Source organism: Excalfactoria chinensis, chromosome 18 (assembly GCF_039878825.1).
Source record: "Excalfactoria chinensis isolate bCotChi1 chromosome 18, bCotChi1.hap2, whole genome shotgun sequence".
In the NCBI taxonomy this organism is placed as follows: domain Eukaryota; kingdom Metazoa; phylum Chordata; class Aves; order Galliformes; family Phasianidae; genus Excalfactoria; species Excalfactoria chinensis.
Window position 1 is genome coordinate 5,611,140 of NC_092842.1, and position 24,296 is coordinate 5,635,435.

The 24,296-nt window shown below is 51.1% G+C and overlaps 2 protein-coding genes across 15 annotated transcripts in view; one reads left to right on the plus strand and one right to left on the minus strand.

The window, feature by feature from the left end:
* Nucleotides 1–20,352, plus strand: ADAMTSL2 (ADAMTS like 2). Of its 11 annotated transcripts, none has more exons than XR_011905545.1 (19): nucleotides 1–370; nucleotides 1,275–1,484; nucleotides 2,079–2,221; nucleotides 2,748–2,823; nucleotides 3,199–3,301; nucleotides 4,775–4,920; nucleotides 5,019–5,142; nucleotides 5,669–5,749; nucleotides 6,487–6,662; nucleotides 7,160–7,499; nucleotides 8,155–8,536; nucleotides 12,374–12,477; nucleotides 13,711–13,837; nucleotides 14,696–14,909; nucleotides 15,818–15,973; nucleotides 16,575–16,740; nucleotides 16,810–16,986; nucleotides 17,889–18,033; nucleotides 19,027–20,352. XR_011905545.1 is itself a non-coding variant. In XM_072352834.1 (19 exons), the coding sequence occupies exons 2-19, from the start codon at nucleotides 1,374–1,376 to the stop codon at nucleotides 19,143–19,145; spliced, it is 2,895 nt and encodes a 964-aa protein (XP_072208935.1). In that variant the 5' UTR covers nucleotides 1–370; nucleotides 533–1,373; the 3' UTR covers nucleotides 19,146–20,352. The 11 variants fall into 11 exon arrangements, 10 of the variants coding, with proteins under 10 accessions (XP_072208935.1, XP_072208932.1, XP_072208933.1 ...); XM_072352834.1 differs by having other exon boundaries at nucleotides 533–1,484; nucleotides 16,570–16,740; XM_072352831.1 differs by having other exon boundaries at nucleotides 16,570–16,740.
* The window catches only part of FAM163B (family with sequence similarity 163 member B), a 14,802-nt gene continuing 10,708 nt past the window's right edge, over nucleotides 20,203–24,296 (minus strand). For all 4 annotated transcript variants that reach the window (XM_072352844.1, XM_072352842.1, XM_072352843.1 and 1 more), the window contains 2 exons: nucleotides 22,305–22,420; nucleotides 20,203–22,199 (listed from right to left, as the gene is read on the minus strand). In XM_072352844.1, the coding sequence (XP_072208945.1) occupies nucleotides 21,810–22,199; nucleotides 22,305–22,397 (483 nt within the window). In that variant the 5' untranslated portion in view covers nucleotides 22,398–22,420 and the 3' untranslated portion in view covers nucleotides 20,203–21,809. The remainder of the gene's footprint in view (nucleotides 22,200–22,304; nucleotides 22,421–24,296) is intronic.

Below are 24,296 nucleotides of genomic sequence, written 5' to 3' on the forward strand. Positions count from 1 at the left end.
ACCAGGAAACCGGCTGGCGGCCGCGGGCCGGCGCCGGGGGAGGCGAGGGGTTAACCGGGGTGGGGGCATCCCGGGCCGAGAGGTGTGAATTCCGCTCGCTCCCCCCCGCCCCGCTTCCCCCCTCGCTATAAGAGCGGCAGGCGCGGGCTGGGGGGAGCCACTGCGGCTCCTCCTCGCTGCGAGCCCGGCGCCCGGCAGCGCTTTGAAGTCGGAGGGAGCGGCTGCCGTCTCTGCTCCGCTGCTCCGCTCCGCCCGGTACCGATACCGCCTCCGCTGCATCGCCCGACCCGGCCCGAGGGGTCCCCGCCGTCCCGGTGAGGACGGCGCTCGTCCGACCGTATCCCCCCGCGGCGGGCGGGTCTGTATGCAGGTCTGTATGTTTTCCTTCTCTCCCGGTTCCGAAGTGCTTGCTGGTGGCTTTCCCCCCTCCCTCGCCCTTCTTGTATTTTCCCCTTCTTTTATTTAAGCGTGAAGCTCTTTCGCTGGTTCTAGGATAAACTCTGAGCAAGCTCTTTTATTGGCTTGGAATCAGATGTGTCTGGAAGCCTTAATGAAAACCAAGTGTAAGGCAAGGCTCAGCCACCTGTCCCCGGCATCCCCGGCCAAGAGCTCTGCGCTTCAATTAATCAATGGATCCGCGATTTGGAACGCGTCTGTGCCCTGGAGCTCTGCGTGGGGCGAGAGTGGAGCTGAGCCGGGGGCCTGGAGCCCCGATGGGGATCTGTGCGAGGCAGATCCCACAGCTGTGCAGGCACTGCCAACACGTCTGCGCTTCCACAGCTGCACGAGAGCCATTGCAGGAAGCAGAAGGAGCAGGGAAGCCTCTATGCTGCTGCTCTGCAGCCTCTCTTCCACCTCCCCGTTTCCCAAAGACGTTACCTAGTTGCCCTTCAAGGGGAGTTAGCATACGTTGCTAACTTACTACACTGCTTTTTCTTGCAGACACGAGCTGATTGCTTGGAAGCATGACTTCCTGAAGCCTGCCTGTTTCTGGCTCTCACAGTGTTGTGGTTTTGAGCTGGGTTTTAATGAAGAAAATGCCATTCTGGGTTATTCTCTTTGTGAGGCAAATGGAGAAAGGGATGGAAGGCTGACGGTCAGGATGCTGTGTTTCTGCACTCCAGATGCATGTGGTTTCTTCTTTGTAAGGGCAGGCTTCAAGAAACTGCAGAGAATTAGAGTAGAATAAATGAAAAGGACAATTAATTGCTGTTGGCAAATAGCAGCTGAGATGGGATGGGAGCCTGTGCCATGTTGATGTTTCCTTTAATTAGGTACCACCTCTGGATCAAGCCCTTGCAGTCACTGGTGGTGGGGGTCCTCCCATAGGGCTGCATGGGGTCTTGCTCAGCACGGCGTGGTTGCTCCGTAGGATGAAGATGCTCAGGTGGAGGTGGAGCAGTGACTCTATCAGTATGTGGTCCTGGCTGAGGGCTGCCCTGGCCCTTCTCGTTGTGGGCAATGTGGCCTTTGTGATAGCTCAGGTAAGTGTCACCTTACTAAGAGGTATCTGGTGAATGTCCTGGGGTTGGGAAAGGGATGGGAACCTCTGTAGTATTCATGTGTGGTGATGCTGCTTCTGGAGCAGCTCATTGTGCCCAGGGTGTGGGTCACACCAGTGGTGGTGGGGGGGAGGTCTGGGATCTTCCTGAAGTGACAAACCTGGTGGTCTTTATAATGGGAGCACCTGGACTTGGTGGGTGTGCTGTACCTCTGTGGGGTGGCTCTGCAGGGCTTTGCTTCAGCTCTCAGCTGCCACCAGCTCATCAGCTCTCTGGTTTTGTGGTGGAGTGAGAGCCAGAACTTGTGGGTTGTATGGGAGCTCGGTTTTGCCAACCGGGCTAAACAATGAACGTTTCCTTTCCTGAGGAATCCCAAATATTGCAGTTTCATTCCAATTTGTAATGAAAACACAATTGAGAAAGCAGAATTTCTTGCAAGAATGGGAATCCCAGACTTGACCTCAGATAGGAAGAAAATGCCCTGAGATGTCACTGTGCAGGCTGAGCAGGGCTGGATGGGCTCTGCAATGAGTACTGAGTGTTGCTTCTCTCCCAACCCCCCCCCGGTGCTTGCAGGACCTGCCTCAGACCTCCAACAGCCTGGAGGAGGGTGCAGACGTCACTGCCTACTGGTGGGGTGAGTGGACCAAGTGGACGGCGTGCACAAGGAGCTGTGGTGGAGGTGTTAAGTCCCAGGAGAGGCACTGCCTGCGGCAGAGGTATGTGAGTGGGAAGACCCCAGTGTGTGCCCACTGGGAGTGGGTCTGGTCCAAGTCATTGCTCAGTGGGTGAGTGCAAGTAGAGAGAGGCAAACCCTGTGTGAGCAGAAGGTGAGTGTGGCTGAAGCATGGTGTTGTGAGGGGCCCATGAATCATTAAGAATGGGAAGGACCACTAAGATCCCCCACCTCAACCCACCCCACTGTGCCTCAGTGCCACAGCTCCATGGTCCTGGAGCACCTGCAGGGGATGGTGACTCTTCCACTCCTTGGGTACTGTGCCACTGCATCACTGCAGTGTTGCCTGATATCCAACCTGATCCTTTCCTGGCACTGTGTGGGGCCATCACCCTGTCACTGTTATCTGGGAGCTGAGATGCTCTGTGCTGGCCCCAAGGTTTTTCCTTTAGGTGCAGCTTTGCTATGTGGATGCAGGTCTTGAAGAAGCAGGGAACAATGATTCGTTTAGGACTAAAAAAAAGATGAAGTGTTTCTGACCCCTGTCTAACCATTATTTCTTTATTCAGACGAAAGTCAGTGAGTGGGCTGGCTAATAAAACTTGCACTGGAACATCCAAAAGATATCAGCTCTGCAAAGTACAAGTAAGGATATCCTTTTTCTCACTGGAGACATTTGATGGAAAAACTGGGAAGTCGTGCTTGCTTCTCGTGATGGCATTCCTGAGCCCCTTGGAGTGGAGGTGCTGCTTATCCTGCAGCAGACCCCCATATTGCCCCTCTAGCAGCTGGAATTCCCTCCTCTGGCTGCTATCCCTGCTGCTGGGGGCTGTGAAACCCAGTGGGGTCCTTCTTGTGCCATCTGACTTGGGGTTTCCCTGGCTGTCTCCGCAGTGGGAGGAGGAGGATGTGGCTCTAAATGGGGCAGGTGATGGAAGAAGTGCCCCTTGCAGGGGGTGCTGTGTCAGGAGCCTCTCCCACATTTGATTTTCATCAGGATGTTAATGCATCCCGTTCTAGGAGTGCCCTGCTAACGGAAGGAGCTTTCGAGAGGAGCAGTGTTCATCCTTTAACTCCCATGTGTATAATGGAAGAACATATCAATGGAAACCTTTATACCCTGGTAACAAGATGTTCTTTGTGTGTTTCATTATGCTTAGCCAAGGTATTTTGATAGTTATGATGCTATAGACTGCAGGAAGGCTCCTCCTCTGCTGTTTTTAAAGTGATTTTTTTCAGGGACACAATCAGCTGCCTCCCAGGTTCAAAGGGGGTTTTCCAGCTGCAGGGTTACTTAAAAATAAAGTAACAAAGCATATTTATGATGGTGTCCTCCAGCCTGTTTTGATCACTGCTCCCAAGGAAGGCAGGCTGGAGGATGATGACATGGAGCGATGCTCTGTGCTGGCAGGGAGCATCTACCTCACCCAGTGTGTGGTGAGCTGGGGCTGCTGCTGGCTGCAGTGCGTCCCTGTGACATTTGCTTGCTCCCACACAATGTGTGGGCTCTGCCAGATGTCACCCAGATGGAGTCAGTTCGGTCATCTGGGGTGAGCGACACAAAACTGCAGGGATAATTGAGGAGTCAGACTGGGATATGTGTATTTTAATTGTATTTTTAGGCACTTAACTCCCACTGAAACCAAGTTGTAAGAAAGATCCCAGCCAATTCCTGGGCATACTGGGATTCTCCTTGGGAACTTAAGAGTCTGAAAAGAGAGGATATAGCAGAATTTTCTTGCTTGGGTGCCTGTAGATATTCACCCATATTAGATGCTGCATTATATTCTTTGTTGCCTCCCTTGGAGTGACACCAGCCCCTGTCTGCATTCCCATGGCAGGGCTGTGTGCTGGGATGTGGTTAGCTCTGCTTGGCCTTGTCCCACTCCTATGGCAAGGTGACAATTTCTCTGACCATATTCACCCTTCAAGATGATGATTCACCGGAATAGTGACAGTGAATTGTTTTGTGTTTTAGCAGGCGCTCACGTGTCTCCTGGGGGATTGGCAGGATAATGTTTTGCCATTGATGCTGTCTTGGGCCAGTGGGTATATCGCTGCTCCCTCCTTGTGCAACGCTTGGCACGGGGCTCTGCTGCACGCATGGATTTGTCTCTTGCTTCCTGTGGGTATTGTAAAGCATCTGCAGAAAGCAAGGGGCAAAGTGAGCCCAACTTGATGGGAGAGGTCTTGAGTTATAAGCTGACACGGTTTTAATAGCCTTGTATGTCTATTTATAACAACAGATGTATGTATTAAATATTGATATGTGAATGTGTGTAGTGTATATTATGCGGCTGCAAGCCCTTGCACAGCGCAATGGCTGTGATGCTGGTGGTACCTTGGCCAGCAGCAGGTGCATCTCATTCCAGCACTGGAGCTGTGCAAAGGCTTGCAGTAGCAGCAAGCTGCTAGGAGCACAGTCTCCTGTCCAATCTGCAGGCACAAGAGGCTGTAGCTCCTGCAGCGCTGGCTGCTGTGCAATTTGTGTTGCTGCTGCTGTTGTTTAGCTTGGCAGAGATTCATTGACGTTGGTAGGATGAAAGTTATTGTGTTTCTGCTGTTTTGAATGTGTCTCTATATCCTTTCCCCTTAGATGACTATGTTCACATTTCTAGCAAGCCCTGTGACCTCCATTGCACCACTGTGGATGGTCAGAGACAATTAATGGTTCAGGCTCGGGATGGAACATCCTGCAAATACACTGATTTCCGAGGGGTTTGCGTGTCTGGAAAATGTGAGGTTGTTAAACATTATAGCAAAAATATTGTTAGTAGCATTCAGAGTGGTACAAGGGGTGCAATATTTGCCTGACCCGCAGTACTCTGTGCCTTTTCTAGCCAATTGGCTGCGATGGCATTCTGTTTTCCACCCACACCTTGGATAAATGTGGAGTTTGCCAAGGAGATGGGAGCAGCTGCACTCATGTAACGGGGAGTTACCGGAAAGGAAACGCTCATCTGGGTAAGGCTCCAAGGGTCCCTTTGCTTTATTTGTTTTTAGCAGTGGGTTGTTTCTTTAGCAAACTGCTTCAAGCTCTGAGTGTCCTCCGTCACCTTTTCCCATGTGTCCTCTCTGCCGATGCACTTGTAGATTTGGGCAGGGAAACCCTTCTGCCAAAACAGTCCCTTTCCATGACCCTTCTAAGGAATCTGAGCTCTCTGAATGGAGCAGCGTGGTTATGCAAGAGGGTTGTTTGCTTATCCGTGACCCGATAAATCTAGAAATAAATGCACTGTAATAACAGGAAACCAGGATGTTTTTGAAAGATCAGGATTTCCAAAACTAGTGTAAAGCAACAGAACCTGCTGGTCCCAAATACAGCGACCCGATTCAGGCACGAGTAATGGTCTTTGGAGACAGAGCGAGCTGCAGTGCTGCTAGCAGGATTTGTCCCATTTGCTCACGAATGACAGTGTTGTCTGCTGAGTGCTGTGTTCAGGTAACTCATTATGAAGTTCTCCTTTCATTAATGTGTAGTTTCCCACAGGCTATTCCTTGGTAACACACATTCCTGCTGGAGCAAGGGATATCCAGATAGTGGAGCGGAAAAAATCTGCAGATGTTCTGGGTGTGTATAACCTCTTGGTACCTCCCTAGAATGCATGTGTGCTAGCAAATATTCTTCTCAGTGTCTGTATGAATGTAGCTTTGTGGCAGGCATGAGCCAAACCCACTTGGTATGAATCACAGCCGTGCATCACAGCTTGGGCAGTGTGCAACGGCCACCTGACAACAGCACAGTGGGGATGGCTCATAGGCTAATCTCGGAGTTGAAGAGGGCAGAGCTGTTCTGTGGGGTTGAATGAAAACCTGGGCTTGCCCAATGGAGGTACATGTTTGCTGTCATGGTATGGTGCTGCCTCAGAGGCTTGTGGCCATGCACAAGAGGGTTTGAGCAAAAGGACTTTATTAAGGACAGGTCCTGGGTAGATCTGGATGAGCCCTGAGACAGAGCTGGGTGAGATGTGATCAGCTCAGGGCTCCTGAAAAGGCATCTCCATCTGTAGCCTCTGGCAGTCTGCTTGTTGTCTGCAGAGCTGGTCTTGTTTTGTGTTTATGCTCTGCTGGTGCTGTCAGTTGATGTGTCTGAGAGCTTGCACTGTAGAGGAAAGCATAGCCCAGGGTTCTGGGTGTGTACCTGCAGGATGCATGTGGGGAGCACAGCATCTGTCAAATGCATTACAGTGTGGGAGAAAACACATCTCATTACTATGACACTCCAGTTACTTCATAGTCTGAGCAAACAAATGGCACCGTTACGTCTCGCCTTTGGAACTGACTTTGTTTTGTTTCTCTTGTCTTAAGCTGTGGCTGATGAAGCTGGGTACTATTTCTTCAATGGGAATTACAAAGTTGACAGCCCAAAGAACTTCAACATTGCAGGCACGGTGTTCAAGTACCGCCGGCCCATGGACGTCTATGAGACCGGCATAGAGTATATTGTTGCACAAGGACCAACAAACCAAGGACTGAACATAATGGTGAGCTTTGGCTTCTCAGGACTGTAAGACTGGGGTGGTGGGGAAGGGAGAAGCTGTGTTGGGTGGAAAAAGGGGCAAATCATCTACAACCAGTCATTTAATTTGCTCCTGTGCAGTCAGCCAGTGGGCCCCTGCCATCTTCCTTGTGTCCATGGGCTTGCCTGAAACAGAAGGGGTGGTTATCTGATCTCTTGCCCCTCATTCCCTGTAATGCCCAAAAAAGGAAGTTTGTGCACATAGACAGTAACCTCCGAGATGGCTCTCCTATGCCTCAGTGGTTGCTCAGCTGATGGGGAAGGAGCTGCTTGTAAATCTGCATGTTGCATACTAACCCTTGGAAAACTGTGTTGGGTTTCAATTGTGTGAAGCTGGCAATGTGATGGAAAGCAGATTGGAAACAGTGAGGTAGATACTCGCCAACTGTCAAGTCCAAGATGAATCGCAAACTTTGCATGCCTTATATTCACCACATCCGTTAATAATGTCATGTTTGCTAGGTCTGGAATCAAAATGGCAAAAATCCATCCATCACGTTTGAATACACTCTCTTGAGGAAGCCACACTCAAATCTCCAGCCCATCTACTACACCTTTTCTGAGTCAGATAGCGAAGAAAGCAGGGAGTTTGATGGAGACGTGCCATTGGGTTTTATCCAACACAACGCAACCTATTTTGGGAAAATCTCCAGGGAAAGGATAGACTTGGAGAACCAGGTGTTTGGAAGACAGGAGACGGAGGAAGATTTAAACTTGAGCAAAGGTCAGGAAACCAATGAGGTCTATGAAAGAGCAGAAACAATTGACTGTGAGCCAAAACTGAAGGGCAAACAACCCAAAGGTAAGGAGGAGACTTGGGCCTCAGTGTTCTGCTCTCAGAGCTCTTGTGGAGAAACGCTCTGTTTCTAACTCTAGTGATCCTGCCGGTTTGTTTGGAAACCTTGGAAAGTTCTTTAAAACATCTCTGCTCATAAATCCTCTTTGCCCTTCAGGTTCTGGTTTCTGGTGGGTGGGGGATGCCATGGATAAGCTCTCCCACTGATGCCCCATGGTGCTTTGCATAATGCTGAAGGGAGGGAGCTCTAGGTGTGCTGGTCTCCCATCACAATCTCCTTTCTCGCTTTCCACTCTTCCACAGTGCCAACAAGCACTCCACCCCAGTCCCTTGGGTATCCCGTTACCAAGCTGCCCTGGGGGCCTTCCCTGCATGGCTTGTGGGCTTGGGACCATTGGGCACCATTCTTACCTCTGCTATTGCTTGGGACCCTGCTGCTGTGTGCTGGGCTCTCCTTGGGCCACACAACTGCAAGATGAGGCCCACAGGGAGCTGTGGATTCTTTCCAAGTGGGTGCAACTCCAAGGATTCCTTCCCCAAGACCCCTACTTCTTCCACTTGCTGCTCAGGCTCTGGTGTATCCCTACTGCTCAGGGCTGCTTTTGCCTCCCAGCCCAAGTGCTGGTCATCACTGTTGTTTCCCCTGTTGGCTCCAATCTAGATTCAAACGTAACCAGGTCTACTTACCAGACAGACCATGACGACAGAGACTTCGACCCCAGGTTCACCTCCAGGGAATTCCTTTCGGAGAATGCCATCACAGACAAGCTGCTGGACAAGGACTCTGACTCTAAGGAGCTGGTGCTTAACATGACCGTGAACAGCATCTTTGCCCAGGGAGACCCAATCAACTCCGTGGGGTCCCACGTTGACAGCCTCTATGTTGACTACGAGGACACTGATGGCATTGTGACCTATACCATCAATGGCACCTACATGGAGCTGAGCAATGGCAAAGCCAGCAATTCATCTGCGGAGACACCGTTTTCAAATGCCACTGTCACCATGACCAGCTCTCAAGGGAACAGAACCCACAAAGCAAGGTAAGAGACATATCTTTGTAGTCAATCCTATTTAGTGTTATTCTCAACTCATAATAGCACTGTACTCAATGCAGACCCATTGCATAATTTGCATCCCTCTTTGGAAGCCAGAAGGTAAGTGGGAGTAGGATGTCGCAAAAGCTTCCTACCTGGGATTGACTTGAAAGGAAGGGCCAATGGCTTGAGTAGAAAGCTGAGAGCCTCTGAGCAAGAGGAAAATTTGCCCTCCTTGGTGGGGCTGTTGGTGGGGCCATGCTGATGGCTGTCAGCTTGCCTATTGCTCTGTCATAGCACATCATCAGAGCTTATAAAAACAAATGAAACTCCTTTTGTCTTGATGTCCCCCTCTGATTTCCCTGGGCGCCTTCCTCCTAGTTCTGATGCAGCAGAAGTTGATCCTGGGCTCTTTCTATGCACCCTATTGACTCCCACCCATGGTCCTCTTCCTCTGGGCTGATCCTGGTGCTTCTCTGCTGCTGGAGAAGCACAGCAGAGCAAGGGCTTTTGTGCAGAGCCTACAGAAATAGCCTGGCTTTGTTGCCTTAATGGAGGAAGAAACAGTGCAATTAATCACTGCTCTGATAAGAACTTCAAAAGCACTCAGTTGGCAGCTTTAAGTGGTTGATAATAGAACTGGCACTTCAGGATCCCTTTGATGGCTGGCTTTGAGTGGTAGCGTTACAAAAAGTGCAATGGGGGAAGCTTAAAAAGGAAGTGTAATCTGTCTCTAACAGCATAATTCACTTGGACAAGGCTGTGTGAAAGTCTCAGGACAGTACTTCCTAAATGTGGACATGAGGACACCTCTTGAGGTGCCCCAGGGCTCTCAGCAGCATGTTCCCAGCATGGGGCAGAGCAGTAATTAGTAGACCTTGCAGGAAGCAGCAGGTGAGAGCATTCCCTAGAGTGCTTGGGCTGAGATGGGACCCTGGGGGCCATCCAGGTCTCTCAGGCACAGCCATGAGAGTTTGGGTCCCTCCTGTCTTGGTTGTGTGCACAGCTCCTTTCTGTGCTACTTCAGCCCTGTTGCCCAGTTCCCGCTGCTAAAATGTGGGTTGGGATGCTGAACTTCAGGAGATGAAAGGCACTGCACAAATGCTCTCTGGTTATAGTTAGCTGTATTTATCTAGACCTTATGCTAGCTTATGCTAAAGAAAATGTCCATGCAGCCAAACATATCAACAGACTTCTTAATGATAAGAACACTTACACATTGCCACGGGCTTGTCTATCATCTCTTCTTGTGGCTTGGCTTGGAAACCCTGCCTCTGCTGCCAAAGCAAGCACTCTGTTAGCACTCTGACAAGCGAGGGCAGTGCCTCAGCTCCCTGCAGTGCTGCTCCCTGCAGTGCTGCTCTCTGGGGTGAGCAGGAACCAGTCCTGCTCCCTGCACCCTCTCTGGGTGGCCTTGGGCAGCACCCTGTAACCTATGCCTCTGTTCCAGGAGTTGTTAAATGGGACTGATGCTTTCCAGCCTTTCCAGGAGGAACTTCATGTGCTTTGAAATGCAGAGCAATGTGACTATTGCAGGATAGCCCCCAAAAGACTGACAGTGCTTTGAGTGCAGTTACCTGTGTTAAACAAAGCAAGCCAACAACTCTCTTCCCATTATCCTCAACCATCTCTATCAAAGGTGCAGAGGCACAGCTCAGGGATTTAAATCTATTAAGGGGAAGTACCAAGAATTGTGCTTTTCTTCCCATTCCTCCCTTGCAATGTTACCTCTTCCCACCACTCTCTTGAATGAAATGAATTGTTCAGATCTAAATGATAACAGCTGATAAAGTGCTTTATTTCACAGGGCCTCACCTTCCAGCCATTCAGAAAGTCCCTTAGCAACTTGTGCTGTCCTGTGGAGTGTGTGTATGGAAACAAAACATGAAAGTAGAGTGTGGGGTCTTGCTCCCCATCCCACCAACCATGGGCAGGGTGCTGGAGTGTGTGGTGTGCAGGGAGCAGCACAAAGGCCAGACCTGTTCCTCCTGCAGGAGCTTGTTGTGCTCCAGGAGTTCTCTCCTCTTCAGCTGCACTTGTTAGGATTTCTCCTCCTGCTACAGGGCTGGCTTTAGGAGAACAGGCAGCCGGAGCACCAGCTGCTGCCAAAAGGGGTGTTTGTTTCTGCTGCCCCCTGAAAGAGATTCACTAGGAAGCAGCAGCAAGGGCTGACCTGCACCTGGCACTAATAGCCTGGTGCTGCTCCTGCGTGAAAAGCAGAAGTGAAGTGCAGGCATGGAAGAAAACATTATCACAGTGCTTGTAATAAATAGGAAAAAAAACCCACCCATGTTGTTGGTAGGATGATGTGCTGCTGTTGGCATTTAAAGAGCAAAAACATGTTTTGTCTTTGCTGGAAATGATGAGAGCTGAGTACTGACCTGTGACCAAAGGTCTGGCTTATCCAGAAAGAACTTATCCCTGCGACCTCGTTACACATAGACGCCCTTTAGGATCACATTTACGGGGCAGTGCTGATGGGTTTTCTGCCCTCAGATGCTTATTTTATTTTCCCCTTGTGAAGCTGGGCAAGGATGCCTCAATCCCAGGGCAACGTGGTGCCTTTGAGCAGAGAAATGTGGTCCCAGTCCCTTTTCCAGGCAACATAAAACCCAGATGTCTGTTCCCATGGCTCTCTCTGAATGCTGTCCTGGTGGCTGTGTCAGGGCTGGTGGTAGCAGAGCTGCTTGGCGAGATGAAGCACCTACATATAGCAAGTGGTTATTTTTCTTTTGGGGGGGGAGGAATGGCTTGGGAGGGGAGGGGGCAAAAATAGCCACGTTTGTTTTTAGTTCCCTTTTGAATGCAGGAAATGACTGTTTTGCCAAAATGAGAGGCAAAACCACCAGGGGAAAAGAGAACTATGTGTAATCCTCCTGGAGGATCGCTGGAAGGAGGGTGGGTCTGGAAGGGAACTTTTGGATTCTCAGTGTCAGAATGGATTGGATAGGCTGGATGTGAACTTACGAACAACTAAATAAGGCAATCCCAGAGCTTCTGCTGCCTAGAAATCATAAAGCTGTGTATCTTGCCAGGCCAGAGACAGCTGGATGTCAGGATACAGCCTTGTCCCCTGTTCCAATCAGCATAGGCACCTCCAGGGTCTGGACAAAGGTCTGAGAACCGGAGCCTTCTGTTGGGAAGGTGCCGTATCCCTGACGTGTTACAACATACTGGGATGTACGATGCACTGAACTGGGAGAAGCCGTTCTTGGTTTGATGCTGCTTTTTCACACACCAGGCTGAATCTGTTCTCCCTTCCCCAATGGCGTTACGCGTTTGACCGTAGCGTGAACGTGAGCGATGCGAATCATGCATCCAAACCAAAACGACCCAGCGAGAGTGGCCGAGGCAGCAGGTAGGCGAGCGGCATGCCTTCGTGTCCCAAAGCAAAGCGTCAGGCTGCTGAGACCCCCAAGGCAGGAGCTGGGAGCAGCCCAAACCCAGCAGCGCCGGGAGGAGATGCTGCTCCTTTAGCCTCTGTACGCCGAGGGCCAGGTGTATTTTGAGCAGAAAATGCAAACTTTTTTTTTTGTGAAATTCTGAACTGTTTCTACTTGTGGGTATTTTTATCCCATTCTCTCTATTTCTAGACAGTGGAAGCTCTGCCTCTAACCGGGCTGGGGATTCTACTTGGGGCTCAGGACAGGTATGTTGTGAAACGAAATGAAACAATTCAAACCAACAAACCCCAAAAATCAGAGCAACCAAACCCAACCGACAAAACAAAGCTAATCCCCTCCCAAACCCAACCTGCTCGCAGATGTGTCTCTCTGACGTGGCATATCACGGCTCTCCTTGTAAACACTATGTTATTTTATTCTTTTTTGTGCTTGTTGCTAGAAACAGATTGAAGTTGTTAAGAAAGGGCCAAGGTGTGAGTGCTGCTGACATGTACAGGTGGAAGCTTTCCTCCCATGAACCCTGCAGCTCTACATGCACCACAGGTAGTTACGAGAACAGCCCCAGCCGTGTGAGTCGCGCTACATCTGGTAGGGATGGGAAGGAGCTGGTGATGCACAGGGGATTTCTCCATCTTTTAGCCCCATGTAGCATTTACCAGCCCTGCAGGGTCTTGATGCTCGTGCTGGGTTTTGGCTCCTTCAACCTGAGCAGTTGTAACAGATTGAAATGCGTGCTGCCAGGCTCCTGCTTTCCTTTCCACTTTTTATTTCCCTTCCCCTTTTGAACACTCAGAGGGCTTTGAAGAGCTCAGCTTCTTTCTGACAGAGCAGAGTTGGAAAGATTGTTCTGCTCTAGCAGGAAACGAAGCAGCATTTGGCCTTTTCATTTGGTTTCCCACTCCTGCCACCGCGCCTGATCTCAGCTGTGACGCTGAGCCTGGAACAGCAACAAGCATGCCCTCTGGTTCTTAAATTACTTCCTTTTTGTCCCCAGGACACTGCTTTCCCTCCTCCTTGGCCCCCAGGTGAAGGGAGGGACCCTGCTCTGTCCCACAGTGCCACATTGCTCGTCAATATGGTCTCAGGAATAATCCTGACACTATGGGGCTTCTGGCATTAGAAAGAAGGGGAGAAGAGGAGACTGCAGTCCCAGGGATGCCCAGTTTGCGGCGAGCAGGGGGAGGTTTAACAAGAAAAGCAAATTTTAAGTAACCTTTTCCTAGTGACGTATTGCAGAGGAACCATGCAGCATCAAGAGCTGTAGATGTCTTGTTCAGTTTCACACAAGTCATATGTTCCTGAGAGCTGCATCTGCAGTTACCTGCAGCCAGAGCAGCCTGCTGGTCCCCAGAAGCCAGGGAAAGACTAGATAGTGTTCTGTCCCCTAGGCTAGGCTGTGGCCAGGCTCTCTTTGTGCTGGCACTGGAGGTGACATGGAAATGGTTGGGATGGGTCAGGGGCTGTTTCCGTGTCACCTCCATCCATCAGCCTGAAAGTGGGGAACAGCCCAGCAGACCCTGAGCATTTTCTAAGTGAACACAATGGTTGTGTGTTGTTACTGGTGCTAAGCACGATGGCTGGACCCACTTCCAGCCTCAACCTTTGCTTAGATTGGCTCTGGTGGCCACCGTGGCCCTTCTTGCTAGCCAGCATCCTCCCCGTGGGCAGTAAGGCTGGCTCGCTGCTTTCCTTCAGGAGGAAGCTTTGAAAAATGCAGCTAAAAACATAACTTAAAAGGGTTTTTTTTTTTTGTATGTGTATTCTCTTTGAAACTAGGGGTGATGTCCACATATGCTATGTGTGTTCGCTATGATGGGATCGAAGTGGACGATACGTACTGTGATGCCATGACCCGCCCTGAGCCCGTCCATGAGTTCTGTGCTGGGAGAGAGTGCCAGCCAAGGTATGGGACCCATCCCTCTGCTGTCTTTGGCATCTTAAACGTGACTGAGGTTTGCTTGTGGCCAGGGTGAAGTGTGAGATGTTGGCAGGGATGGAATGTGTGCTGGAATCCCTTCTGATGCAGCTTTTTATCCACAAAGAGCATGATTTAGATTGCAGTCTTGAGTGGAAATGTGTGACCTGTGCACACCCCAGTACAGCAGAGATGTGCTCATTGTAGGGAGCAACAGTGGTTGGTGTCTGTTGAAGGGGAGGGCTGTGACAGTGACAGACCATGAGAAGTGCAAAGAAGGAAGTAGGACAGCCTGGTGTGTGCTCTGCTGTGATTTCATCCACAGTGCAAAGCAAGACCGGGGTGATACCAGGGGCTGGGTATAGCCCTGTGAAAGCTCAGAGTGCTTGTTTTCCAGCTTGGTCAAATGGCAGAGTGTGGCTACCTGTGCTGAGGAGGGAAGGGGGGGGGTGTTGTATATACTTTTTGGGGTGTAAGATCTCACTGAGCTCTGCACATTAAGGCTGAAAACCAGATCAGGCGGCACTGCAGGCAACAAGAACACAGGGAAGGGGATAGTGCTGCTTCTCTATCCTGGACACACTATGGGGACTTCACTCTCTGATTACACTGACCCATTTATTTCCTAGCATAAGAGATCAGTAGTAGGGTTGGTCCTGAGTACTGAGAGGAGCTGCCCTGTGACTGCTCAGGGAATGCAGCAGGATGGGGGGGGGATGGAATGAAGGAGGCACTTCTAAATGTACCATGCTGAGCCCCTCCTGGAGGCTGATTGTAACACCCCAAAGGCTGCCTGCAGCCCTCCAGCTTCCTGCTGACTGCATCCTTTCTCTGGCTCTCCTGCAGGTGGGAGACGAGCAGCTGGAGTGAGTGCTCCCGCACCTGCGGTGAGGGCTACCAGTTCCGCATTGTGCGCTGCTGGAAGATGATCTCTCCGGGCTTTGACAGCTCTGTCTACAGCGACCTTTGTGAGTCGGCTGACATCACCCGGCCCGACGAGCGCAAAGTCTGCAAGAACCCGGCCTGTGGGCCACAGTGGGAGATGTCTGAGTGGTCAGAGGTAAGATCTGGGGCTTTGAAATGTCCTGTGGCCATTGGAGGGGAACCTGTTACGACCTTGGCAGTGTTGCCCCCTGAGACTGGTGTGCATTGTCCCTTTGGTGCACAGGGAAGTGGGAATGGGGTTGGCATGGGAATGGTGTTGCCATTGGTGCCTTTTCCTCACCTTGCATTGCACCACACCACAAGGAGAATGAAACCCATACAGAATGAATGAAACCTCTTCTTCCCAGAGCCTTCCAAAGCCATTCTTGGTCATCGTTCCCCATCTCCTTCCCTCTTCAGGCTGGGTGAGCCATTTCCATCACGCTGCAGATGGAGGGTCGCTCCTTTCTGCTGTTGCAGGATGTTTTGACTTTCCAATCCAGTAGAGCAAAGCTCCCTGCACACGTGCTCTTGCTGTATTTTGACTGGCAGATAGAACCAGAGCTGCTTATTTTACCAAAACCCCTTTGTACCTCCAGCATGTGTCAGGGACAGATTGCTTGAGACAACCTTGGAGCCGCTCGCTCTGAGCCAGCAGCAGAGCTAATCTAATTTGGATCACATCTGAAGCCGGGTGCCAAGTTGGCTTGGGAAATAAGCCCCCAAAAAAGCACGTTTTGGAGATCTGAGGATTAACATATCAGCACGGTGCCTCTGAGCGCTGTGCTGTTGACACTCTTCCCTGTTTTACAGCATGCACCGAGCAAACGTGTGCATGGGGGACTGCAGTAACTCAACCCTGGTTCTAAATAGTGTCACTGGGCTGAGCGGTGCCAAATTTATCCGCAGGATGAAAACCTCAGCTCTGTGGTTTTATCATGCATTTATAGAGAGTTCCAGGCTAAAAAATGGAGTACACTCAAAAGCATCTCCCTGCTCCCATGTCCCCATTCCCATACGATGCGTCCCCTCTGTCCCCAACAGTGCTCTGCACGGTGTGGTGAGCGCAGCGTGGTGACGCGGGACATCCGCTGCTCGGAGGAGGAGAAGCTGTGTGATGCCAGTGCCCGACCCCTGGCTGAGAAGAACTGCACTGGGCCACCCTGTGACCGCCAATGGACCGTGTCTGACTGGGGACCGGTGAGCCCGGGGAGGGGTGGGTGGCACCACCCATGTCCTGCTGTTGCTTTAGACAAATGGCAGCACTGGGGTTTGGTGGTCCTGGCTTTGACAGTACTGATGCTCAGAGCCCAGAAAATGACCCCTTTTTTTCCCTTTTTTACCCTGTTTTCCTTTCCTGCATGCTGATGCTACAGAGACCCTTTCTGTCCCAAGTTATTTTTACCCAGCTTTTATCCTATGGCTAAAAATAAGCAGTTTCCATGGCAGCAGCCATGCTGTGAAGCTCCGTACATCTTTGCTGAAGTGGCAGCTGCCCCCCTCTCCCCCCCCCAAGGTGTATGACAGCAAAAGGGGGGACATCTGGTGACACTCAGTCTTTCTGAGAACTGCCCCATGTTTCCCTGTTTGTGGCACTGTCCTTTCTACCTGTGCTAAGTTTTGCTGCGATGGGGGTGCACTGGCTCCCCAGGGGAGGTAGAGAAGCAGGCCTTTGCTTTCTTATTGCAACCCCAAGCATCCATGAATGAGGTGGGTGGGGAGGATGCAGGCGTGTTGCTTCCTAGCCGTGGATCTGGGACTGCACTGACCGCCTGCTGTGCCCACTGTGGTTTCAGTGCAGCGGTGGCTGCGGGCAGGGCAGGATGATCCGACATGTGTACTGCAAAACCAGCGATGGGCGCGTGGTGCCGGAGTCGCAGTGCAACCTGGAGACGAAGCCACTGGCCATCCATCCCTGTGGGGACAAGAACTGCCCATCACACTGGTTGGCACAGGACTGGGAGCGGGTAAGGACTGGGGATGGGGTTATGCGTGTTGGTGGCAATGGAGGATGCTTATGGTGGGGAACCCTGCAGTGCAACACCACATGCGGCCGGGGTGTGAAGAAGAGGATTGTGCTCTGCCTGGAGATTGTCAATGGCAAGATCAAGACTCACAACCCCTCTGACTGTGACGTGGCCAAGAAGCCTGTGGAGGAAACGACGTGCTTCGAGCGGCCGTGCTTCAAGTGGTACACCACCCCTTGGTCAGAGGTAGGTGGGGGTGCAGGGGATTGCTCTGGGAAGATGCTTTTCTTGAGAGTGTGACCTTGTACCTAAGGCTGCACACCTGAAAAATACCTCATGGATCTGGGTGAAGCTTTGTCAAAGAGCACAGAGAGAGGGACCCCTTTGTTTCTGCTGTAGCAGCTCTGACAAAATGCAGACAGGAATAAGAGCTATTGGGGGTTAGCTTTGGCTTTTTCTTTCCTTTTTATTGTTTTTACCCCCTTTTACCAGCAGCACATGGATGTTGCAGTGCAGCTGTCCTGCAGGTGGGCAGGAAGCCAAGCTGGGGCTCTGGAAACTGGGGAGTGATGCTGGGGACAGGCTGGGCTGATGTGGGATGCCCCAATCCTGTGTGAAGCTGCAGAGCTGATCCTGGCTCCCCATTGCAGCCCTTTTTGTCCGCCTGGAGCTCATTTTGTTTAGTCTTGAAAACTGTCGTGGCAGCCTATAATTAGCCCAAGAAACCTTGCAGTAATCCCCATATGAAGAGGCGGCCAAAGGGCAGCAGGCAGCGAGCACAGCCCGGGAGCTCTTCAAAGCCCCCTAGTTACATTGCACAGGCACCAAACCCAGTGCTTGCACCCTATAAGCTATGGGGTCACAGTCCCCCCGATGGCAATAAGCAGTGTCTGAGCCACGCAGAGTGCAGCAGGAGGAGGGAGGAGTGCAGCCCCAGGGATGGGAGCGTGTCCATGGATTGCAGTCAGTCTGCTGCAGATGTCTGATGCCTCTGGCAGCAGTGAGGCAGTGAGGAGCCAGCAGTGCAGTGTGCAGACACAGTGCTCAGTGAGGGGCAGTGCTTACCCTTGTCCCATCTGCTCCAGTGGTTTTTCTGTGCTGGGGGAGGGGGGGTCTCACCTCACCTCACCCTGGTCTCTGTTTCCCAGTGCACCAAAACCTGTGGCATTGGTGTGAGGATGCGGGATGTCAAGTGCTACCAGGGGAAGGACATCGTCCGTGGCTGTGACCCGTTGGTGAAGCCGGTGGGCAAGCAGACCTGTGACCTGCAGCCCTGCCCTACTGAGCCCCCAGGTAAGCCCCCCCTCCACAGCAACACTCCTTTAGCATTCATTTTTCCACTGCCATCTTGATGGTCATCTCAGGATTTGCCCTCTCTATGCCCCAATAACAGCACTGTGCTGGTACTGTTCTGTGTCTCTGTATGTGACCCTATTAAATAAAGGGGAGAGCTCACAAGCAACGTGCTCTGACCTTAAGATAAAAGGGATCTACAGGGAGCTGACTCGGGTGGTGCTTCTGTGTGATTCCAGCTCATGTCTAGGAAGTTTTTCGTCTGTGCCATTATTTTAATGATTTTTGGTCTCCGAATGTCCTGCGGGATTTGTAACTCTCTCATTATCTGACTCGTCTGCTGGCTCAAAGCCCCTGTGATCTTTAGCAAACACACGGTTCTAATTCTTTAATAGGATTTGAGAATAAGGCCAATGCAGGAGAAGAGCAGGAAGGCAGCAGGCAGGCCTGGGGCAGCTCGTGGCTCGAAGGGTGCCTTTGCTGACAGCTCTGCCTCCCCTGTGGGTCAGGGATGTGGTGTGGGCCTTTGGGGGCCTCCCGTGATCCCCTCAGAGCAGGTTCTTGTTGTGCTTCCTATGGATACTATGCAAAAATTACAACTTAAATACAAACTTGAAGTGAAATAATACTCTGGAGGGAGCTGGGTGTGTGTTATAGTGGTCCCTTGTTGACTTCAGTGATGTCTGGGCAGCTCTGCTCCATAGGGAAGAGCCTGAGCTGTGGAGTGGGACCAAGTGAGGCTCCCCGGGTCAGGCCTTATGTGATGGAATTTGGACCTTGGCCATGACCATGATATTCATGGAGAAAGCACATGGCTTCTCCAGGGATGCTCTGCCTCGTAGCAGGGACGTGGTGGTGACAGATGGGGTGATGTTTTGCACAGCCACACAGCAGGGTTGTGTGTGGTGCCAAAGGGGATCGTATGGACTTGTATTGTTGGTGCTGTGTTTTATTCTTTCTATACCCATGCCTTTCTTCTTCTCTCCCCTGCAGATGACAGCTGCCAGGACCAGGCAGGAACCAACTGTGCTTTGGCCATCAAAGTGAACCTGTGCAGCCACTGGTACTACAGCAAAGCCTGCTGCCGCTCCTGCCGCACACCCCACTCCTAGTGTGGGGTTGGGGCCCAGAGCCCTGCAGGTGAGCGTTGGGGATGGATGCTCCTTTCCTCACTCCACTGGCACGGCTTGCTTTCAGAGCTGCTGTACATTGGTTATCAGAGCTGTACATAGGATCGTGTATATTTGATTCCCCCAGCAGCAGCCATTCACATGGTTTCACAAGGTCTTGTCCTTTGGTTTCTTTTGCCTATGCAAGTGTGGGGTGGGCACAAACCCATCGGAGTGAAAGCACTGATGTGTTCCCTAGCAGAGGGGGGGGGGGGGGGGTGAGTGCCTCCTCCCCTGATTTATCCCCAATGCTTTCTCACATTTAACATGGTGGGAAGCAGATTCTCATTCACTAAATGAACTCAAGCCCTCTTTTGTAATATGTAGGTGTATACTTTTTCAGAGGATTTAATCCTGTAACCAAATCTTAGTGCCATAGTCCTTACAAACCCCACCCCACCCCCCTGTGTTGCTGGCATATTGTATATAATATGGAAACATAACTGCACTTTATATCACAAAAAAGACGTGCTCTTTTTTAATATATTTGTTTACAGACAGTGAACTTTATCCATGTAATCATTAATTTGTACTCATATGTATATTTTAATAAAGTTGTCATATTTATGGTGGTATCTTGTTTTATTCTTCAGTTTGCAAAGGGTGGTTGGTTGCTGGGCCTGTTCCTGGGGGGAGAAAAGCAGCTCCCTGCCCTGGATGTAAAGAAAAGTCCCTGAGTTGGGTCATTCCTGGCCTTTTGCTGTGGGATTTGGGGTGATGTGTAGGTTTAAGGACTGCAAGGTTCTAAAGGAGCATGAAAGCAAAGAGGTTTGATAGGGAACTAGAGAAAAAAGGGACTCTGAAGGCGATTATGGCTCCATATGCCTATGGGTAGAGTTCACTGAGCATCTCCCTTTGATGCCTGTGCCCAAACCCAGGCTTGTACCTCTCTTGTACACTGAGCATCTCACAAGGGGGGAAATCCTGCACCCTTGTGGCACTTCTGCAACCACTGCTCTGTGTGTTTCACCGTGTGGGTACACAAAGGTTGGCCACAAAACCTGTGTCAAAGTAGTTTATTATGATTTTTTTTTTCTTCTTCTTCAATGGTTCCCCAAGTCCTGTACAACAGTTTGCCAAGTGAAGGTTAAAGAATGTCAATCACTTGCTTAGTTTCCAAGCTACACCAGAAGGAAACCCCCAACCTCCCCCCCAAAAATAGAAGAAGAAATAGGAGAAAGCTGGAACAAGAAGATGTTCACAAGAAGGGTGAAGAACTCAAAGGTTGAATGCATTCAAACAAGCTGCTGTGAGTGCTGTACAGCCATGGTCCTGCTGCCTGGAGTGGGTGCTGCGATTCAATGTGGCCAAATCCAAGCCCTCAGTCCCCTGCAGAAACCCCAAACTATCAAAGTACTGGATTGCAGAGGCTGACTTGTGCTTTGCAAGGTTTCCTAGGGGATTAAAAGCTCTTGCAGATGAAGCAGCGTCTCCAGATGGGCTGCGCACACTGTGTGTATGCTGAGGGCTATGGAACAGCGGTGCTTCCTTCTCATTGCATCTCTAAAAACAAAGCCTGGCCCCAGGCACTGCACTGAGGCTGTTAGGGTCTATTTGCAGCCATCCTTCCTCTGCAGCAGCAAGCACTGCCTCAACACAGGGTGATGATTTTAACCTGAATAATGCCCAACCTGGGGCAAGAGGGTGTTGTGCAAGAGAAATTGTATGCAGGAGACAGCAAGGAGGGAGCTAAGTGTTCTGCCACATCCCTGGCTGGGAAGGAAGGGCTGTGGGTGCTTCTATTTGTAAGAAATAATAATAATGGGAAGTAAATCTTATGGTAATCTTCAGAATTAAAGTAGAAATGTGCATGCAGGGGCGTGTGTGCACACATGGGTGCACTCTCACTCTGCCAGCACTCAGCTCTCTAGATTAGAAGAAGCATATGGCATCATTTGGAGAGGGGAGGCTCATTATTTGGAGAGGGCAGCTGTGGGTGCATTCCTCCATCTGGAATCATTCCTCCCTCCTTGCCCTAAGTAACTTGATTGATAACCCATCTCTATCAGCAGTGTCAGGTCTGAGCCCACTGCTTCTGCCCCATTGGGACCCAGGGGGAAACAGCAAATGGGAGGAGCAAGAGAGCACACGACAGGGATGGGATGTGCATGGCTGCAGCACAGAGCAGTGGCAGAAGGCTTTGCCAGGGGACTGTGCTGGCTCTATATATTTGCACAGCAGGACCAGCAGCTCCCAGGTGCCACTTGTCCCTACAGCACAGCAGCCTTGCAGCTCGAGCTGCTTTGCAGCCTCCCATCACTTGCTTAACACTCTGCCCACCAGCTGCAGGTGGAGGACGGGCACTGACACTGTATAAAAGGGTGCACAATATCAAAATCCTCTTTATAAAAGAAAAAAAAAAAAAAGAAAAGAAAATGCAACGCAGCACTAGAAAAACCTCATGTCCCAGCTGCCCACCAACCCACCCCCCACTTCCCCCCCTTTTATTTCTTGCTAACCTTTATACTGAAGTTTAGCTCATCTCTGCCTATGCAGCAATACATTCAACTCCTTCCTTCCCCCCACCCCCCTCCTGCTTTTTTGTTTTAGTTTTTATTTCAAAACACTGTAATGGATTTATAAGAAGTCCTCCATGCGGTGCCGGGCTCACACGTCGGTGCTGATGCTGCGGCTGCGGGAGAAGGCTTCACGCATGGCCGACAGCCGGTTGGGGTTGAGTGCCTGCAGGTTACCCACGTTCACCGGCAGGTCGAGCTCCTCCTGGCTGACGGTCTGGAAACTGACTCGGTCCCCTCCGTTGTGCAGCTCCTCCGGGGGCTCCTGGAGGAAGAAGGTTGGCGGCTCATATTGCCCGCAGCCCGGGCAGCCGCTTCGACTCGGAGTTACCTTCTTGCTGAAGGGTGAGGAGCTGTAGAGGGATGGCCCGTTGGTCAGCACTACGTTGCGGTTGCAGTGGAGCGGAGGGATGTGGGAGTGCACGGCAAAGTCGGGCTCCTCCTCATCCTCCTCGGATTCATCCTTCTTGCAGCAGTAGTACTGGAATGAGATGGGGCTCAGCTGGGATCCCCACGCTCTCACCCCACACGTGGGAGATGGGATTGGTTTACCCTGTCCCATCCCTCATGCATTGCCCTGCCTTACCTGGAGCCTACAGTAGCAGAGGACAGCGATGATACAAAGTAAAATGACAGTTGCTAATATTCCACCTGTGATGACCACAGTCCCGGCTGTCATTCGCCCTCTTCTCCATTAACAGCCTGCAACAAAGAGCACATGGAGTGGTGAGGGCTGGGATATGTGATAAGATGGGACTGGACAGGAAGAGGGTTCAAATGGGACTGGATGAGTTGGGAAGGGATGGGATACTCTGCTCTTATTTGTAGAGGGCTCCCACTGGGTCTGCCTGCAAGCTCTCCCCTCTCCTGCAGGTGATCAGGCTGGATGGTAGTACTGTGAAAGCCATCACGGGAGCCCCCAACCCCTCCAAATGCCACCTGACAGCTGGAGGAGGATGGAAAAAGCCCAGTGTGGTGGGGGAGAACTTTGCTAAGTGTTATTGCAGCCTGCAGGTGGGCTGAGTAATTGAGCTCTGGCAACTGCAGGTTGATGGAGGGAGTGAGCAGCAGCAGTGGGGCCCTATGGGAGTTGCACAAATGGTCCTGCAATGAAAACCCCATCCTGGCCAGCAAGTCTGTGCACCACCACACTACTCTGCATGCAAGAGGGAGGCCCAGGGAAATAAAACCTGCATGATGCCAGCATAGAGTTTGGCCATGAGTCTCACAGCCCCATGGCACAAATCATGTTCCATGCTGGGGATGGGGACTTGCCTATGGCCTGTGCCTGGCTCCTGCTTCACAACAAGTGGGGCATTGGAGCCATGCACATTTTTTCTCTGAGCCTATAATCCATTTTCCTCATGAAAACAATGTGGTATTTTAATTTGGAATAACTGGAGCTGCTAAGTGAGCCTTCAATGAGTGCACGGACAGGTGCTCCTCACCCCCACAAAGCAGCAGCATGGGATGAAACTGCACCATGCAGTGGGCACAGAGCTTCTGGCTTTGCTGTGGCCAAGATGAAATCAAGGCAGCATGGGGGCACATGGGATGATGCTTCTGAAAGCTGTATTGCTGGGAGTAGCATCTTCTCGCCCCCCCTTCCCCCCACAAAGCATCCATAGGGGAAACTGCATTCTAGCACAGACATGGCAAAGGGCTAAGGTCCCCACTCCCCACGCTAAGCAGATGCACAGTGCAAGATGAACACGAGCCCTGCAGTCCCTATCCCAAAAGCCTGAAGTTCTCACCATCCTATGCAGAATAATGCCAAACTCTTCACCCCCAGGGGATAATGGGGACAGGCACAGCTGCACGCACACCCCTCCTTACAGCAGCATCACTCCACAGCCCAAGAACTGCAAGCATCAGTCTGGGACTGGGACAAGTGACATAAATTGACAGAGAGAGCAAACTGTGACCACCTACCCGACAAGTGCTTTAACAAAACTGGCCTCCAGCTCGTGATATCAGGTTAAACCAAAAAACCAGCTTCCCCAAACCCAAATTACTTCAGCACCTGAGGAAAAGCAACTGGATCTGTCAGGGATTTAACTTGCTTCCAAAGAAAATAAATCTGTGGCATATTTTCAGGTGCTTAATGTCCTGCTAAAGTTGGGTAAGTACTGAATGGATAAAGCAGTATCACATTTTACGCTGCTGCTGAGCAGAGCTCTAGGAGCAAGGGGATTTGTGCTGCTGTGTAATGGCTGAGAGCTTCTTGTATGGCCACAGGGTAAGAGCTCTGCCAAATCCTACCCTATCCCTGGGGCAAAAACCCTATGGGGGTTCAGAGCAGGGAAACAGGAAACGTCATCCAAAACTGCATAAGTGATTTGGAAGCATCAGCTGCTCAGAGAGGGGCAGAGGGCAGCACTTGGTGCTCCAGCCCTGGGACCTTTCCTGCTCCCATTTGCTGCCTCACCATGAATTAAAGGGTTACATGCCCCAGGGGCAAACAAGGGGAGCACACAGCAATTTTCTCTGCATTCCTCCCTTCCAATCCCCGACACCCTGTGGTCAGCCATGCATGGCATGACAGCCACTGCTCCGCTCAGAACAAGGCCATTTGCAT